This window comes from Ranitomeya imitator, chromosome 9 (genome assembly GCF_032444005.1).
Source record: "Ranitomeya imitator isolate aRanImi1 chromosome 9, aRanImi1.pri, whole genome shotgun sequence".
NCBI classification, from domain to species: domain Eukaryota; kingdom Metazoa; phylum Chordata; class Amphibia; order Anura; family Dendrobatidae; genus Ranitomeya; species Ranitomeya imitator.
The window spans coordinates 81,513,896-81,533,975 of record NC_091290.1 but is presented as its reverse complement, the minus strand read 5'-3'; the positions used below and the strand labels follow the sequence as shown (position 1 = coordinate 81,533,975).

Below are 20,080 nucleotides of genomic sequence, written 5' to 3'. Positions count from 1 at the left end.
AGAGGATTTCCCGCACTCTAGGGATTTTATTCATTTATTATCTCTCTTTTCTCTCCCTTTATTTACAGAACAACGGAAACAAACCTATATTATCATATCTGTCAGTGGATGGGTGGCAGATAATATAGGCTGCAGGTAAGTGTCTGTCACTCTGGGGTCATGTATGTTTAGAGAGTAATTAGCTGACTTGACACAAATAGCTGCAGATGTGAACACTTGCTGCCAATACCACCGCAACATGTGTGTGCATGGACGTATAATACACTCATGTACAGAGATTGCAAGAATGATTTTGTCATGTAACTCTAATGTACAGCACAACCACTATTGTAAATCAGTATAATGAGTTGATTTACCTGCAGTCCCATGTAATACCACAGATAACACTGCAATGAGATATGAAATGTCAGAGCTTGGCTCTGCTACATCGTATTTACTCACTAATTTTACAAGTGCACATTGGATAATATAACTACTATAATGACCTGTCACTATATACACATGAATACCTTCATTCTATATGTGTATGTGAATGCTCTGTAGTAAATACGTTATTAGGAGAAGCATTCTACTAAAAGAACAGTATACATTTCATTCAGCGATGAACAGACATAATCAAGATTTCTGACTGATGACAAAACTTATATTTTATTGTGTGCATAACGAAAATATTGTATAATGTATTAACTACATTGTGGCGTAAATATATCTATAACGAAACATTATTTTATATAGCACCAACAAATTTACAAAAAGAAAGGGGGTTCAAGGGGGTAAATATCCACAGATCAGGTGAGTTATCCTCCATACTTTGTGCATATATAGGTAATAGATAGACAATAGATAATAGCTAGATAATAGATAGATCGATTATAGATAGAATGGATAGATAGATGATAGATAATAGATAGACAGACAATACATAATAGCTAGATAATACATAGATAATATCTAGATAATAGACAGATAATAGATAGATAATAGAATAGATAGATAATAGATAGATAATACATAGATAATAGACAGATAGATAATAGATAGATAATAGATAAATTAGATAGATAGATAGATAATAGATAGATAGAGGATAGATAGATAATAGATAGAATAGATAGATAGATAATAGATAGATTAGATAGATAGATCAATAGATAATAGATAGATAGATAATAGCTAGATAATAGACAGACAGATAATAGGTAGATAATTGATAGAATAGATAGATAGATAGATAGATAGATAGATAATTGATAGAAAAATAGATAAATAATAGATAGATAATCGATAGACAATAGATAATAGATAATAAATAAATAATAGATAGATAGATAATAGATAGATAGATAGATAGATAGATAGATAGATAGATAGATAGATAGATAGATGGATAATAGATAAATATCAGATAAATAGATAGATAGAAGATAGATCATAGATTGCTAGATTATAGATAGATAATAGGTAAATAGATAGATAATAGGGAGATAACAGATAGATATGTAACGTGTATGTAAAAAAAATTAAAACATTAATAGCATTTAACAATATTAAATTAAGATCTACATCTTTATTGTTAAATATCTATTATTTATATTTGTTTTCTTGCTCCTAATTTTAAATTCATGATTAACTATTTCACATACTCATTAATGCATTATATATATACACATCTATAGATCGCATTCCATCTATTACACTATTTTGTATTAATGATTAATAATAATAATAATAATCCAGATTAGCCAGGCCTGTGTGTCCCCTCTCCCCTTATTAATAGGGTAGTATGGAGAGCACTACTCTCCCCTGTGATGTCACCGGCCTGTCTCAGCCAATCAGGGCCCAGCTGGCACTGATATTAAGGGAAAGTTAGAGTGTAGTCACACACCCGGGCTTTTTCCTGTCATTGACATTTAATCTGAGTGGCAGATTCTCATGTAAAAACTGAAGATCCAATCTGCCACTTCTTAACTATCAAGAAAAAGCACAAGTGCCAGAATTATCATCACAGATCGTGTGAATCGCTCCTTGCAGGCTGCAACAGGTAATTTTTTTCTTAATACTTGTGTAAATCGCGCTAATCCCAGGCTATCTGCTCTATTTGTTCTGCCTGTTTGCCGAGATATCCTATAGCCTTATCATTCATGTTATGAGCTGAGTTTTCCTGCAGAGAATTTACAACATTTAGATTTTAGAAATTTATCAAAACTAGAGAATAAAAATCCAAAGGTGAAATCCTCAGAATGCCATGGAATATAATAGACGTACAGTTCTCAGATGTGTTTGGCTGAATGGCTGGAAGTGTTCATTCTTTTCTTGTGTAATGGAAGAATGTGCTGCACATAGTTGTGAGAATTGACAATCCTTTACCTTTACCCCTTGTGATTTGATCTTTTTTTCGGAAGACCTTATAATTAGTGATTTTCAGCGGCTAGGGGAATAGGGAGTTGAGTTACAGTGCGCCGGTCACACCCTCCCCGGCTGATGAAAACTTACTGAAGAAAATCGAATTTAAAGAGAGAAGAACTATCATGGCCTGACATGCTGGCATCAGAATGAAAACACTGGCACTTTAGCAGAAAAATTACAATATATTGGAAACCTTTTCTATGCTGCAATCTTTAACTTTTTGATTTACACTTTTCTGAAATGTATGTAGTATAAAGAAAGAAGTAATAGATATACATTTTCTATACACATATTATATAGGTACATATATATGTACATTCTTTTTCAAATTATAAGAATATTACAAAAATGTAATACATATTTAAATATATTGCATTATTACATTTGAAAAAAGTAAAGTGTAATCTTTTATAAGTCAACTTTTTTGTGAAAGTTGTAATTTTTTCATTTTCTTTTAAAGAACATTCAAAACGGTCTACATTTTTATATGCCGCCATTTATAAACAAATCTCAGAATAACAAATAAAGTGAAAAATTTAAAAAAACTACTTTATTACTATATTTGCTCCTGAAGATCCGAGTTGAGCTACAGACTGGGATTTGCACTCCCTAATGAAACTTAATAAAGTCATCATAGAGCTGTTTAAAGCCTTGATGATTAACGCAGATTAAACCTTACAAGTGTTTGGAACAGCTTGGGATGGCCCTTTTGCAGAAATCAAATTAATACTTAAATCCTTAATGCTTAAAAAAAAAAACTGAATACGGAAAAATTACTGTGAAAATTTAATTGAAAAAAAAGGGAAAGCATAGAACTAAAAACTAAATTTAACAAGTCTAAAAAAAGTTTTGAATTAATATATGATTTCGAGAAAGTGAAAAATATAATTACCTTTTGAAATACTTTAGACAGTGTCAGCTTGGTTGTGCTCCTCTGCCATGTAAGAGGCTTGGGTGTATTTCTTTAAAATGATGAATTTACACTTAACTCAATGTCCCTAAGAACTTCAACACCGCCCCATACACACAAATAGTCATTGGTTCTCCTAGAGGCAAATGCATTTCAGTCTAACACGTCAGGAATGGTGTTTATCTCTAGGTTCAAAGTGATCTGGACAAGGGGACTTTAAGCATTTTTCTGGGTATTAAAAAAGGTGACTTGCAGAGCAGATATTAATGCAACGAGACACACATAGCACTGGCCCAAATATAGCAGGCGCAGAAACGCAAAACTACTGCACTACTATTATTTTATAAAGACACTGCATTGTATTCTTATGCAAAGGCTTACATACGTGTCTTACAATTATAATGGTGAACACATTTACATATATAACTTGTAAAAAATAAATATTAGACACATTTTAAGGCAAACAGAAAGCTGCACAATAGCCAACACAGAACTGTACATAATAATTCAATTTATATCTATCTATATAAAAAGAAAAATATATATATGTATATATAAATTAATAAATTAATACATATAGATACACAGATATTTATAGATATACATACATATTGAAACAATAATGGAAATTGAAATGGCAACAAAACAATAAAAATAATTTTCAGACTCATATTTATTATCATTAAATAAGAAGAATAACAGCCATTGTATTTGCATTTGCTTTTACATCTAAAATTCTATTCATATGTAAAATCAATAATAGTGATAACCATGCATAACTAATATTCATAAATTATTAAAAAACATAGTTCAGATTAAAGCGTGAATTCCCAGTAGATTTTTAGAATTTAGTTTTTAAATATTTCAAATTACTTTTACGGAAACACACAAAGCATTCAATATGCCATAAAGTTGTTTTCTATAAAAGTTTCATAAAGACAATAGTATGTTTTGGGATACTTTATGTCTTTGTATGTTATTTTATTAGGGAAAAAACTTTTTTGTTGACCTTAGCATGTTCAGTAAAATGTATATTTGGTGACACCTTTAGATAGTTGTCTGTGACAACCTGGCAAGTGTAAATAGCTCTAGAGTATTAAAAAAAACCTCTTTGGTGTAAATGAAATCATACAGATAGGAGCCCGGAGCACTCACCTTTGTTAAGTGTCATTGACACACACCCCCAAGTATCCATTAAAATGACGTCATCTGCATTCAAGTAAACCCTCCCCTTATACTTTTTTTTTAAAACCAAAACTAAAACTTTTTTCTTCCTTTTCGAAGGGTGCAAAAACCCCTCTTTGCCCCAGGCAGAAATAGGAGCATGATTTAAGAGAATGCATTAGTTGGTGCTAATCCCAACAGTTGCTAATTGAAAACGGTCAGACAGAGGGATGGACAAATAGTTTTGTTATTTGATAGAAAAATGTGAAACAAAAGGGACAATGAGACTGGCCGACAAATGCATACACTGGGCAACTAGGAATTTAAAAAAAATCTTCATTTTCATAGACTTCCTCTTTGAGTTGGAACCATGCATGTGCATCAATATACAGAACAAGCAAAGGTTGCCAATATACGGTTTGTACACTTCACTTACACTGAGCATACAAAGCAATCCTGTCATTAGAGCCGCTTCTATTAACCCTTGCCATGTTGACAAGAAGGGAAATCAGTTTTTAAATTAAGAAATTAATGTAAAAAAATGTTGTTCTCTTTCAAAGAACAAGACAACTTGAGTCTTTGCAATCTAAGTAAAATTCATTAAACATGAGCCGACTGAAATAATCTGACCTTGGGCAACATGTGGCTAGAAAAGGAACGATATGAAATTGATAAGGTTATAGCATTATTGAGCATGTAAATTACACATTTATAATTTAAGAGAAAATACAGAACAAGAGAATAGAACTAAAAGGGACATTTACGAAAACAATCATTTAGAGTTTACCTAAATGTTCACAAATAGACAATTTATCTTTTAACTTTAAGACAATGAACATTTTTCCTTAATTTTAAAAGTACTTTTTTTACAATTTCTAATTCATCCACTGGGTAATATAGTTGTGAATTCTGATACAAACCATAATATGCTGACAGGATAAACTATTGATTAATAAAGTCTTGTAACGCTTTAATCTCTGTGTAAGTGGAGGCTGTGAGCAGCTCAGTGCTGGTGTTCGTAGCGGCTGGATCTCCCGGCTTCTGTTTGGATGAAGTGAATGCACACTACGTATCTTCTCCATGATATATTTTCAATTAGAGGTCAATTTATTAACCACTTTGTCCTCCGTGACATCTGGAATATGCGAGTGCATACAATAACTATGACGGGTAACCCAATGCGGAGGTTGCTCTTTTATTGATAACAACAATTCACCGGAGACAACATGAAATGAGGTTACACGGCAAAGGCTGGGATACGGCAATGACTAGGGGACGGCAAAGGCTGGGGGACGGGTGAACATGGGGTTTCAGCTTTTATAGACACTTGGAATACAACGAATGGACTGGCTTCAATTCTGCAATATTTTACAGCATATTAATGCATTATACTGATATGCATATGAAAAGCGGATCTGCGAGAGGTAATTATGCCGCTTTTTTTTTTTTGCTGCATGACAGCTGGATAAACATAATTTCTAATAAACATCTCTAATTAGGGAGGAGGGATGGCGACAGGATTGGATTCTTTATGAAATAGCATCCAGCCTACACATATTTAGGCATATGTACTAAAATAAGTAAAAAGAACCTTACAAAATTAATAATTTTCTCAACATTTTTCCATTCTGTTCCCTATTTTTATAGCAGTTTGGAAAAACAATAATAACCCCAAAGTTTTTTTTTTTCTTTTCTGGAAATAAGGGCCGCAGTCTTTTCCTTGTAAATTCTATTTTCGTAAGTAAGTTATAAGCAGCGGCGGAGGGTGTGACCAGTTCACTGTAACCCAATTCCCCTTTCTCCTAACCATTGCAATGTGCTAATTATAAGGTCTTCTTAAAAAAAAAGATCAAATTACATGGGGCAAAGGATTTAGCAATTTCACAAATATGTGCAGATCATTCTTTCAATAGGAAAGAAAGAATGAAAAAGGAAATATGAAAGAGAAAGAATAAAGAAAGAAAGAGAAAACAGAAGATAGATTTGATGAGATGCCCTGACTCTGCTATCACAAAGCCCCACGTTTGGCACAATGTAGAATAGCATAAACTCTTCAGGCTTCTGCACTTGGATCTGGTCTATATTTCCGAGTAAGTTTCCCCGGCACCCCAGACCGAAAGGGTTGGGACAAGGTCTCCAGGTATTAGCTTACAGGGAACTACAATGAGGGGCACTGCTTGAGCCGCTGTGAGGGGGCACCGCTGGGCACAGAAGCCGTGTGTAGGCCGAGAGAGGACAGAGAGTGACAGGCAGGCAGCTCATTATCCTGCTCCCATTCACTAACATGCAAACTCTCTGGCAGAGTCGTTTGTCTCCCTATTGTAGTCTATGTAAGAATGCAATGCTTGTCAGCCCTCTCATTCACTGTCCACATACTTTATTGATGAGATGTGACTTTTAACACTTTCACATGTCAAGAAAAGTCAAGTGTACACATCTAATACTTCATTTTCTCCACTTCTCTTCGCATTCCCCGTCCCTCTCCCCACCGGGGCTTGTTTTATTGTTAACTTTATTTCAGTCTCTTTTTTTCTCCATGCTTGAAACTTGTGAAATTAACAATTAAGGCAACCAGAGATCAAGCTGGTACTTTAAGTGTAACCTTAAAACTTGCACCCAGGGGTTGCTTTGGAGTGTACTGAGGTGTGTATTAATAGTGTACCACTCTACAAATGTACTTTCTGGTGTGTGGTCAAAATACTAAAAAGCGTTAACTTATTAGGACATGATGGCTGTCACCTCCCAATGCCACAAATCAAGGCGCTATTGTACAACAGAAAAATTGCAAATCTGTGTTAAAATATATATAGCCATAAATGTATGTGTGCATATATATATATATCCACGCGCACACACACACACACATATATATATATATAAATTCACACATATATATAAATTCACACATATATATACACACACACATTTATATAAGGGAGTGAATAAAACTCCACTTTTTTCACTTGGACCCCTTAAGTGTTGCCCTCATTTTGTATATATATTTTGAGAAAAAAATATATATCTAAAGCTATATCTGTCTATATATATATACATACATATATGGGTATGTGTACATAGCTGTGTGTTTCATGCCCTTTCTATACATATAACAGTATCAGCACTGGCAATTTTAGCCCAAGCACAGCACACATAACACGACATCTACAGGAACAGCCGAGCTGAATTTGTCATGCAGCCATTGACCCCACATTGTCAGGCAGGCGTGGAGCTCGGCCTCCTCTGTATATACTATTTCAGCACATATCACGCACATATATATATATATAATGCTTCTTCTTTACCTGCGGGAATATAGAATTCATTCCACTCTGAAGAAGATTGCACAATTATCTCGCATAAAGGTAAAAGTGACTCTTAATTTTGATGACGTCTTAGATTAAAGAAAAAAAATACTTTAGTCAACAATGACACGTGGAAGAAGTTTGTAATTGTTTGCCAAGAACACTCAAGGCGACTCAGTCAATACACTTAGTGAGTGGAGAATTTGCTCCTGAAGTCTTGAGACAGGGTCTTCTTTAAAACAAAAAAAAAAGGAAAAGAGTGGCGTTCTTACATGGCTGGGGGCAATTCCCAGCTTACAATGCTCCTGTCTCCCAAATATTTATGCTCTTAACATGTGAATGATATTTTGCTTATCCCTATTGTCTACTGAGGCTTTTTCTCTCCAAAATGCAAATGTCCTGCATTCACACTTAAAATGGCCCTTTTACAACAAAACGCAGCTTACAAGGAAAATTATTTCACTCCTATTGTGAGCAGTGCACATTCACAGCGGTGTCATTCAGATAGGAACACGACTCGTCAGGTAGTGATACCTTCTAGTGCATCAGAGGAGTCATTAAAAAAAAGGAAGCAAAAAATAAATGGGGGGTATCCATCTTCAAAAGTTGCACTGAAGAGCCATCTTATTTAGTCCTGAAGAAATGATGCGAGTGCAGTCCAAATATGAAATCTTGAATTAGTGCTTCACAAATTGTGACACACACACATATACACAGGTGCATACATGCACACACATACATACATGCACATACATACATATACACAGGTGCACACATATACATACATATACACAGGTGCATACATGCACACACATACATACATGCACATACATACATATACACAGGTGCACACATATACATACATATACGCAGGTGCACACATGCACACACATACATACACGCACATACATACATATACACAGGTGCACACATATACATACATATACACAGGTGCACACATGCACACACATACATACACGCACATACATACATATACACAGGTGCACACATATACATACATATACACAGGTGCACACATGCACACACAACATACACACACATGCACACACACATACACGCACATACGTACACACACATACAAACACACATACATACACACACATACATACACACACATGCACACACATACACATACATACATACACACACATGCCCACACATACATACACACATACATACACACACAACATACACACACATACATACACACACATGCACACACACATACATACACACATGCACACACACATACATACACACACATACATACACACATGCACACACACACATACACACACATACATACACACACATACATACACACACACAACATACACACGCATGCACAAACACATGCACACACACATACATACACACACACATGCACACACATACACACACACGCATACACACACATACACACACATACATACACACGCATACATACACACACATGTACACACACATACATACACACACACACATACACACACATACATACACATGCACACACACACATACATACACACACATGCACACACACATGCACACACACATACATGCACACACATACATACACACACATACACACACATGCACACACATACACACACATACATACACACACATCATACACACACATGCACACACATACATAGACACACATACATACACACACATACACACACATACATACACACACATACATACACACACATACGCACGCACATGCAGCTATAGGGAGAGAAATCAGTACACAACAAAAAATCTGTGCCGTGAAAAAAAAAGTGTATTCATATTGAAAGAAAGGAGCCAATGGAGGCATGCACTGGGGGAGCAGCCAATAGGCATGTGCAGGGCTAGCCCCGGTGCTTTGCATAAAGCAATATTTTGTGTGTGGAGTAGTCAGTGCATTTGCATGTCTAGAGTGATTAGTGGGTTTGAAAGCAAAGCCCAAGCACTGCCTCATTTCCCGCTCTGGTGGTGGAGGAGAAGCAGGAGGAGGAAGTGTTTTACTGGGACATGATGACAGGGGTCAGCCTTTACTAATGGGCCAGTGAAGAACAGTGGAGGTGAGGCAACAAGGAGCAAGCACACATACATTAATACACATGAAGCATCACCAATCAGTATAGGTGTGCACGGTGCCTGTGCACTGCTCTCACACTCTCCCTGCCTCCCTGACAGTTCTTCTTATTGTCAATCTCTATCTCCTCCTCAGAATCTAACCAACAACAACAAGGAGGCTCATCCCTGGGAGACAGAGAAGGAGAGGAAGGGGAGCTGCTTCATCCTTCCTGGGCACTACAAAATAAATCAGCAACTCTTTATTAAGCAACACCCCAGTTACCAAGAGGAGCCTGCAAACATAGGATGCCTCTTCCAGGTGAGCTTCCGTGCCCGCTGCGAGGCTCCCGGACTGTGCACACGCCACGTCTTGCCTGCACAGTTTTACTTCTTCTGGCACAGTCAAGTGTCCAACTTTGCTATAGAGAGGGCAGCGATGCTCGGGATTCTATGTTGTATAGCTTTGTGTATGATTTATCTTATATGTAAGATTTTGGATATAGGTAATAATACAATTTGCAAGGCGCTATGGGAATACCCATCATTGTAAATGGCCAATATATAGATTTACTTTTTTCCCGTTGGAGATTTTGGAAGTGCCACGTGTGGACATCCATCTAACATTATTATTATTATTATTATTATTTATTGTTATAGCGCCATTTATTCCATGGCGCTTTACATGTGAGGAGGGGTATACATAATGAAAACAAGTACAATAATCTTAAACAATACAAGTCATAACTGGTACAGGAGGAATGAGGACCCTGCCCGCGAGGGCTCACAATCTACAAGATTATACATATATGATACATATATCATATATATTTGTAAATATATGAAATGACCATGGTATAAAGTAATATGCCACTCCAAATTGAAACCAACAATATCCTTAATTTTCTCCAAATTCAGAAAGGTCTTGCGCTGCCTTTACTTAGCAATGTAGCCCACTTGTAATGTGCGCAATGGCCGAGCACTGACCATCCATTAGGCTGTACATTTATGGTGGGATTGTGGGAAGTTTGTGGCTTTGTGCTATGTAAATATAGTGGGATTTGTAGTCCTCATAAGCAGGTGATGTGGAAATGATCACCCCCTTACACCATGTGCAGACACTCTGGTGTGGGGGGAACAGACGGATTTGTTTATTAGTTTGTAGAAATGATTCTGAAGTTTGTGGCAGCGGATTTGTTGCATGGTATCGCTGTTAGTAAATCTTGTCACTTGTTACATTGTGGTAAATTTATCATTAGAATTATTAAGATATCATTTCCGCGTTACACAATTTATTATTATTAAGAATTAATTTGCCCCTTTGTAGTAAACATATTGTGAATAGTACAGCATAATACAAGGTGCATTTCTTTAGCACTGCAGCACATTGTATCAGTACGAGTGCTAGAACAAGGCCATGCCTGTTGCTATTTGCACAAATTGGTTTTACAATTAACAAGATAGCTGAAATGATGATTTTGTGGCATTTTTGGAAGGTTAGGCTTTTACTCGATTTACATAATAAATTGACTCTGCAAACTGTGCACTGCCTGGATTAAGCATGTTGTTATAGGCGAGATTAGTGGTGTTCTGTGCCGGAGTCTTACAAGGGATATGCTCGGTTACCCAGAAAACAAGTGTTTACAACTCCATGTCCTCAGCCACCGGCCCGCTCCTGTCCAAGAACAGGGCCGGAATATGAAGGCAACTGGTTACACTGCTGCATTATTAATATCAATCACTGGAAATAGTCACCAATTATCTGCCAGTGGTGAGAAATCTCACTTGGGTCACATTTACTGGTGCCAAGTTTCCAAATATTAGTTGGGGACATTAATATTCATTTTACATATAAAAGAAGCACAGCAGCAATTTGGACGAGACAGGCAAAGGCTTATTTTTATTTCATTTTATGCGACCATCATCCCCTTTTTATTCCTTATTACTGAAACCATCCAGTGCCTTGTCTTTTGTGATTGTCTATTGCCAATTGAGCTCCCCACAGAGCTGTTGTGTGCCTTTAACAAACCCCTAACAACCCGCACCAGTAACACAATGACCTTCCAAAAATATTCACAGAATTAAATGCTATTTTCCTATTTTATTGCTAAATATCTGCTACAACATCGTGGTCCTAACACAAAACAGGAAGAGTTAACTGAGGAAAAAAGGGGAGATTTGCTGTAAGTTTTATTCTGGAACGGGGCTGTTGCCTTTGCTTTGCATTCATCGACTTTGGTTTTGGGTAGATGGTGCAGAATGAAAATCATTGTAGGCTTTGTTAAGTAGCCTCACCCCCTCCTGGTTTTACTTTTTAAAGCCAGATCGACAACGTGTGTCATTGTACAGTCAGCGACGGAAAGATCTAAACTGCTAAAACTTAAACTAAAGTTACTTGCAGAAAAAGAGGCTGAAAATTGGAAAACCGACGATCAGCGCTCGCCCAGCTGTTAGCGCTCACTCCTTATCTAATTAGCAGGCAACACTCGGGTTTCTATGGTAATACTTTGCCCTATAATTATTTTTCCCCTAAAATATTGAAATCTTTTTTTAAAAAAAACATTATTTTTGCAGTGTTTTTTTCTAATTAGAGATAACAGAAAAACAAATTTGGGAAAATAAAATGAAAACTTTAGAGTGATTCAAGCTTTCGAGACAATTGCGGAAACGTTTGTAACACAATTGCACTGATGTTTTTAATGTAGTTTTTCTCAATCTAATTCACCTCCTTTTTTTTGCCTTAGAGGAAGGATACTAGGAGCAGATGCTGAAGTGTGTACTACATTTGGGAGAGGAAAAGCAAATATCAGGTAAGACCTCGAAAATGAAAAAAAAATGATCATTTTTGTTATAATTTATATATACATTTAGTTAGCGCCACAGTAACATTTACGCATACTTTACATCTAATTATATATATATATATATATATATATATATATATATATACATACAATGTCAGAATGGCATGTGCAAGTTAAGATATATTGCAATTTAATATAAGTGTGTGTATATACGTATATAAATATATATATATGTGATATGTGTATATACATATATATATCTATACACACACATAAATGGATATAAATATATATATATACACATATAATTGAATATATAAATATATATACACACACACATTCAAATATATATGTATATATGCACACACACAGATATAATTGAATATATAAATATATATATACACACACACATTCAAACACATATACTGTGTATATATATATATATATATATATATATATATACACACACATACAGAACATACATACAAATATTTCTGAATAAAATCTTAATAATGTAATTATCAAAAATGATCCAGATAATTTTTATACACATGATTATATTTTTATACACAGAATTTAATATACTTATTTATTTACACTCTTTGTTAATCTATTGTAGCACCTTTTTAGAAATTACAATACATTTTTTTAGAAAATATTTTCAGCCACAATATCTTTAAAAAGAAATGGTGCAACAGCATTAAATCTTCTGCTCATTGATGGACATATAAAAGCTGGTTTTTAATTAATAGGAAATGTGTTTATTTATTAATAGAATCCCTTGGAGTCACCACGTGGGAATTTACTGCAGATCATCACCACCACCATGCAGAACAGTAAGTAATGAATCACTAAGGAATCAATGCTATTAGTCTATTGTTTTATCTGAGGGGCATCAATCAATTAAAGTGGGTGATTTATTTTATGACCCCTCTAATATTTTACTGAGCGCTTGTTAAGAGACTTGGGCTAAATTGTCCCAGTTATTTACAATGGCAGCTGGTAGCAGAGGAGCTTTGCAGGAAGAGTTTTTATGGCTGATGATTTCGTTTGGGTTATATTTGCTTTTGAACGTTTTAGTCTTTTGCCCATCTGACTAAACTATTAGTATTGTTGTCTCCACTATTTTGGGCTTCAGAATAAATTGTTGTCACTTGGGGCCAATGTTCGTAAAAGTGGACTCAGCTTTGTCTTTGGAAATTGGCTGGAAAATATAATTTGTTTAGTTCATTAGCAAATAGTTATTTTTTAATGTTAAGTTGTTGTCTCAAAATATTTGGGAGAAATCTTGTCTGTGCTTAAAAATATTTTAAGGTGATGTATGTCCATATATCTATCTTTGTCTCTCTTTACATGAGTGGACTTGTTAAACTATAGATAATACTTTGAGATTAGTTCCGAAATTTCTGGTTGGTTCTAAAAGATTGGTTTCCAAGAAAAAGTATTTTTGCTATCCTGAAATAAACATCTATTTGCAGCTATTATATATATATATATATATATATATATATATATATATATATATATATACATTTATGTGTTTGTGTGATTGGTGTAGTTTATTATGTCTTCTTTATTTAATAATGTATATATATATTGCTGTGTCCACTGCATTTAAAGATGTTTGGTTGGTAAATGGTTAATGAACTTGGTGCCAATCTGTGCATCCTATAAGGTAGCATTGTTAGAGGGATGTGTCGCATTTGTGAAAGATGCCGTTACGCGGAGCCTTGTGATCTGCTCGGAGGTGTCCTGCATTGACTAAGCCTCTTTTTTCTGTGTAAAGGTCACTATTAATATCTTTGTAGCTTTATGTGACAACAATTCCTGGGTGTATAAAATTCAGGGAGTCCAAATCAACACCATATGCTTTCTTATTAGCTGCCTAGGAGTGGCTAATGATTGCCACGGAGGCAGCTCTACAGCTTTCCCTTGGGAAATCACATCTTGATTAAGGCTTTAACCTTTTAAGTGAAATTTTAGTATTTCACCATTGTCAGTGTCAACTTTTAAGTTGATAAATGGTCTTTGCAAATGCCATTCCTGTAGGGGATGAAAGCTGAACACTGGTCCCTACAAATCCCAATAATAAGAGGAGTTGTCTTGTAAACAAGTCTATATGGACACGTATGAAAGCCAAGATCCTGTGAAATGCTAGATGCCCCAAATTAATTTTTTTTGTTGCATTATAAAGTATATATTTATTAGAATATAGAGTTTGGGGCTTATAATAAATACTAAGGTTTAACAATTTGTAGGACCATCCTGGAGCTGGTTGCTATTGGCCAAATTGAGGTGTTGAGGTTTGAAAAATTACACTATATGTGATATGCAAGTGGGTATCTTTTGGCGGGTTTTGGATGTCATATATTGGCAAACCTTCAGGAGGTCTGGATTTTTAAGACCATAGCTTGGGGTGAATTTTTAAGGTGTCAACCAAACCTTATAGAAAATTACAGTAATAATATAAAGTGGATGTCAGTAGTAATCCAGGCTCCCTCATTTGTGGTGTTCATCCCGATCCCCCATCCTCCCTCTACCTTGAAATAAAATGTGTCTTTCCCTTAAAGTAACTAGTGTTAGCCTTATCTCCAGCCTGAGTGATCTCCAAATCCGGATAGAAAGGGTCGTTTTTATCATAGTACCATTTGTCCTGACGATGCAATTTTCAAAAGCAGAGCACTGTCATAAAGTGACATGTCTGCCACAAGTACTTCAAATGATCTTTTCAATTAGCCTTCCATGCATGATCTGGGGCGACTTCCGCCTATTTCCAGAAATTAAGCTCAAACTTGACGTGCAGCTAGCTTTATTTTAAAGACAAATGTCACAAAGACTCATCATACTTTCCCCCTTCTTCTATATTTGGTGCTTATTTATTTGCTAAGAAGCCAGAGCCTCCTGCAAGTCCATTTATTATCAGTAGTCTGCAAGCTGAGGAGCACACACATCTCCTTGCTTCCTTCTTCTCCAGGGAAACTGTCTCAGCTCTGAGGCTTCAGGTTTGAGGATACTTTTTTTTTCTAATGAAGTAAACTACTATAATATCTGAGCACAAAGGAAGGGGAGCTCCAGCCCATGTCTGAAGAGGACTCTCAGGGTATTTATAAGACCTTCTCTGTAGAGTAGGGTCTGAACTCCGCCACTTCTTGTGCCATTTCTTCGCATTAGTTAAAGTGGTCACTGCCATTGGAACCTTTTGTCGTTTTTGTGCGAATGATGATGTTATTTGAGGGTGAGGTTGGATTTAATTGTTTTTCTGCTTGATGTAATTAGCTGGAAGCTACTTGTTTTTTTTTGTGGAATAGAAAAGAAGGTTTGGGGATTTGTAGAGATAGATTGTTGCAAATGATTGGCGTTTTTAAATATTTATTAGGTATGGATCTTCAAATATTTGGCTTTTATTGAACATATCTAGGTTAACTATAACTGTCTGCAGGGTGCACCCCCCACTGTGGCTTAGGGGTGCATGATATTTTGGTGGTGTCACAGAGTAATATAGTAGTTGTTACTATGTTTTATTCTCAGGTCACAGTGGAGTGAATCAGCTCGGTGGAGTGTTTGTGAACGGTAGACCCTTGCCAGATTCTACCAGGCAGAAGATAGTGGAGTTGGCACACAGTGGAGCAAGACCTTGTGATATTTCAAGAATCTTGCAGGTGAAAATGCTTCTTGCTTCCCAACTGCTCTGATTACATATTGATGCCCATCTGTTACCATTCTATTCCCTCCTCTATCGATATATAAATATTTCTCCAGCTTATTAATACATCTGCTTATCAAAAATTATCCCAATTTAAAAAAAAAAAATTTAAATAATAATAATAATATTAATACATTGGCTTGACGCCATTTAATATGCTGCACCCTAGATCGAATTATATTCTTATGCTTTGGCTCTGATTAAACCCAAGTTATTCCTACATATATTGGAGGATTAGGAAGATTTAAATAGGAAATTAATAATATTTTAAAATGTTTTCTAATATTTAGACGTTGAGTTTCTAGGGCCATAAATGTAATTCTAAGAAAACAAAAATTAGAAAATAAAAAAAAAAGAAACAGACATAAGTTCTCATACCATTGAAGGTATATTTTTGTATTATAGAGCCATGCAGATGCAAAAGTGCCAGTGCTGGATAGTCAAAACGTAAGCTTGTCATTGTTTAATGCCTTCTATAAAATTGTACTATTGTCTTGAAATTATTAATAATGTGATTTGTTGTTTGTTTCTCCGTACAGGTGTCAAACGGTTGTGTGAGTAAGATATTAGGGAGATATTACGAGACTGGATCCATCAGACCAAGAGCCATCGGGGGAAGCAAGCCTAGGGTGGCCACTCCGGAGGTGGTCAGCAAAATAGCCCAATATAAAAGAGAGTGCCCCTCCATTTTTGCCTGGGAGATCCGAGACAGGTTACTGTCTGAAGGCGTCTGCACTAACGATAACATCCCCAGTGTAAGTTACTGTTCTCAATGGAGACGCACTCAACATGTTTGATAGGGTTGCGGGGATGTACCTACAAAACTGCATCACTTACACTGAAAGGAGAGCTCTGTTCTGAGCATCATAAATAATGGCAGAACATCTCGTGTTAAGTCGTCTCTTCTTATTGAAGAGGTATAGAATAATCAAAAAAAGGAAAAATGTCACAATAATTGTAAGCTAAATCCCATTCATCATCCATAATGAAATGCATTGGCCATAATATACTAACAATCAGCCTCAATGGAGGGCACCATCCATTCAGACCCCTACAGCACAGAGATCGTGGACTGTACATATAGTACACAGTGAGATAATTGTCACATCCAGGACAAGAGCTCATAACCTTATCCCAATCACTATTCATCCCGCAGGTATCATCAATAAACAGAGTATTGCGCAACCTGGCTAGCGAGAAGCAACAGATGGGTGCAGATGGCATGTATGACAAGCTGAGGATGCTGAACGGACAAACAGGGACTTGGGGGACCCGGCCTGGTTGGTATCCGGGTACATCAGTGCCAGGCCAGCCTACACCAGGTAAATATTTATGCACGTTCAATATTGGACTCGGGATGTGGACACGAGACTCTGAGAATGCGCTAATGCTAAATATTGTAGCGGAATTATAATTAGGCTAAGGGCTAGCATGGTCTCATCTGCATAGAATGATTATACATGTGGACTGGAAACGCTGCAGCGCTACTGTGCTCATTTTGGAGAATATACATAAGCGATTAAGATGGTGGCTCATAATGGATCTGCGCTACCCTCGCGAGGGTGTATGGAGGACTATGTTCCATGAGGAGTTAATGATGTATTGTAATAATTTGCAAATACAAGAATGTGAACATAAAATATTGGCAAGGATTTGCGTCAGCTGAATTTTGATTGTGGTGTTTTGGAGTCATTGATGCAATATTGTAGCATTGAACTATACGTTCAAGCCATCTTGGTACGAGGTTATTGATTTACTATTACACTGACATCATATGGTAAGTGTGTAATGATGGGACGTACATACATTGGCGAGGGGTTTGTCAGATGTAGCAGAGCTGAGAGGGTTATGTGGTGCAACACACATAGCAATGCCGGGGAAACCATATTGTTTGACCTTAACGCTCTTATGCCGAGAATGGCCAAATTACTTCCGCGACATCTGTATGTATAAGGCAGCGGTTTTGTGGCTGGACGCCGATTTTATCTGAGGATTACGAGCATGGGATTGGGGATAAATGGATTTATTTTCAAGGCTCACATGGACCTTAATTGGTTGGGAGGTAATAATCCTTAGCCGATATCTCCAAGGTAGTAGATGTGGCGCAGTATTGCCGTGGCGCATTATTCCAGACCCCATACAAGGAATATGCCACAATAGATGTTTCTGTCACACACAAGAATTAGTTATGGGAAGAAGAATTCTGTGCCGATGTAATTGCTCATTAGAGATCGTTTTGTTTCTCATTAAGGAGACATGAATAAAGCGTCTAGTTTTAGGGGCAGCTGTAGAAATGTTTCACAGGAGACCCTTGGACACGATACGTCTCCGCTTGCCAATTAGAAAAACAATATAAGAAAAAGGGGGCTAAGATGGGAAAGTGGGGCTCCCCGAGTATCCTGATTAGTCCCAGCACTGCTGAGCCTGATATTATGTGTCACCTAATATTCCTTCACACCGCCATGAATGGGGCTGCCAGGTCCCTACATCTCACGTCAGGAGGTCAGCTGAGGTCCTAAGATGGTTACTTATTAATATTGTTTTCCAAAATATTTGGCTCAAAGAGTGTCCAAATATGATGCAAATATGATTACAGATGAAGCAGAGCAGAGTTTGTCATTTGGCACTAAAGACTGTTACTATTCGTCATTATTAGCCTTTGGCTGTTAACACATTTCATTGTGCTAAAAAAATGGGATTTAAAAAATGCTTTTTAGTTCATGGTTGGAAAGGAATATTGTTTTATTGTGAGTACAACACAATTATTTCTAAAAGTTTATTAAATGATTATAATGGAAAACCGCAAAATGTGTATGCAAGTAATAGAGAGTATGTACTGAATTTATAGAGATAGCTTTCTGTATAAGATATTGCTGTGAGTTAATTAGAAAAGTAACTAAATACACAATGCATAGAATGTATGCTTGGATATTATATGTATAAATATATTTACAACACGATATAGATGCATGCTTATATATATAGCATTTACATTATGATAATATATCTACATATGTCGTAGATATGGTAGACAAGTAGATAGATATGATAGATGAAAGATAGACGAATTAATAGATAAATAGATAATGTGATAGATGTATGATAAATATGTGATAGGTAGGTAGATAGACATGTATAAAAAAGGGAATAGCAGCGCTCTAATTCCAAAAAAATGATGGTGTGCATTAGTCCAACATGGCAACGTTTCAGTTCATGTTCAAGCCAAGGCAAGTAAGATTCACACATGAATGGAAACATTGACATGTTGGACTAATAAACACCATCATTTTTTGGGAATTAAAGTGCTTCTAATCCCTTTTTTATACATGTCTATTGGATTGGGATTTGTCTGGGAAGCTTTGCACCCACACATCAGTTAGCTGGTGCTGCATCTCATTATGCCTTTCTAGATATATTGGTAGATATATAGAAATGTGATAGATAGACAGATAGATAGCTAGATAGATAGACAGATCGATAGATAAATGGATAGATAGATAGATAGATAGATAGATAGATAGATCGATAGATAAATGGATAGATAGATAGATAGATAGATAGATAGATAGATAGATAGATAGATAGATAGATAGATAGATAGATAGATAGATAATGGATAGATAGATAGACAAAAAAATTGGCACAGCACAATGTATACTAGTGGGTGCCAGGACTCCCAGGCAAAAAAAAATCCAATACTTGCCCA

The 20,080-nt window shown here is 36.0% G+C and overlaps 1 protein-coding gene across 11 annotated transcripts in view; it reads left to right on the top strand.

The window, feature by feature from the left end:
* Positions 1 to 1,879: 1,879 nt before the first annotated feature.
* The window catches only part of PAX6 (paired box 6), a 31,490-nt gene continuing 13,289 nt past the window's right edge, over positions 1,880 to 20,080 (top strand). For 2 of the 11 annotated variants that reach the window (XM_069740237.1, XM_069740232.1), the window contains exons 1-8: positions 1,880 to 2,041; positions 10,025 to 10,189; positions 12,612 to 12,677; positions 13,447 to 13,507; positions 16,200 to 16,330; positions 16,780 to 16,821; positions 16,914 to 17,129; positions 17,531 to 17,696. In XM_069740237.1, coding sequence (XP_069596338.1) covers positions 13,498 to 13,507; positions 16,200 to 16,330; positions 16,780 to 16,821; positions 16,914 to 17,129; positions 17,531 to 17,696 — 565 coding nt within the window. In that variant the 5' untranslated portion in view covers positions 1,880 to 2,041; positions 10,025 to 10,189; positions 12,612 to 12,677; positions 13,447 to 13,497. Of the gene's footprint in view, positions 2,042 to 9,707; positions 9,876 to 9,931; positions 10,190 to 12,611; positions 12,678 to 13,446; positions 13,508 to 16,199; positions 16,331 to 16,779; positions 16,822 to 16,913; positions 17,130 to 17,530; positions 17,697 to 20,080 lie in introns of those variants that run through there. The other 9 variants (XM_069740238.1, XM_069740234.1, XM_069740239.1 and 6 more) reach the window with 7 other exon arrangements.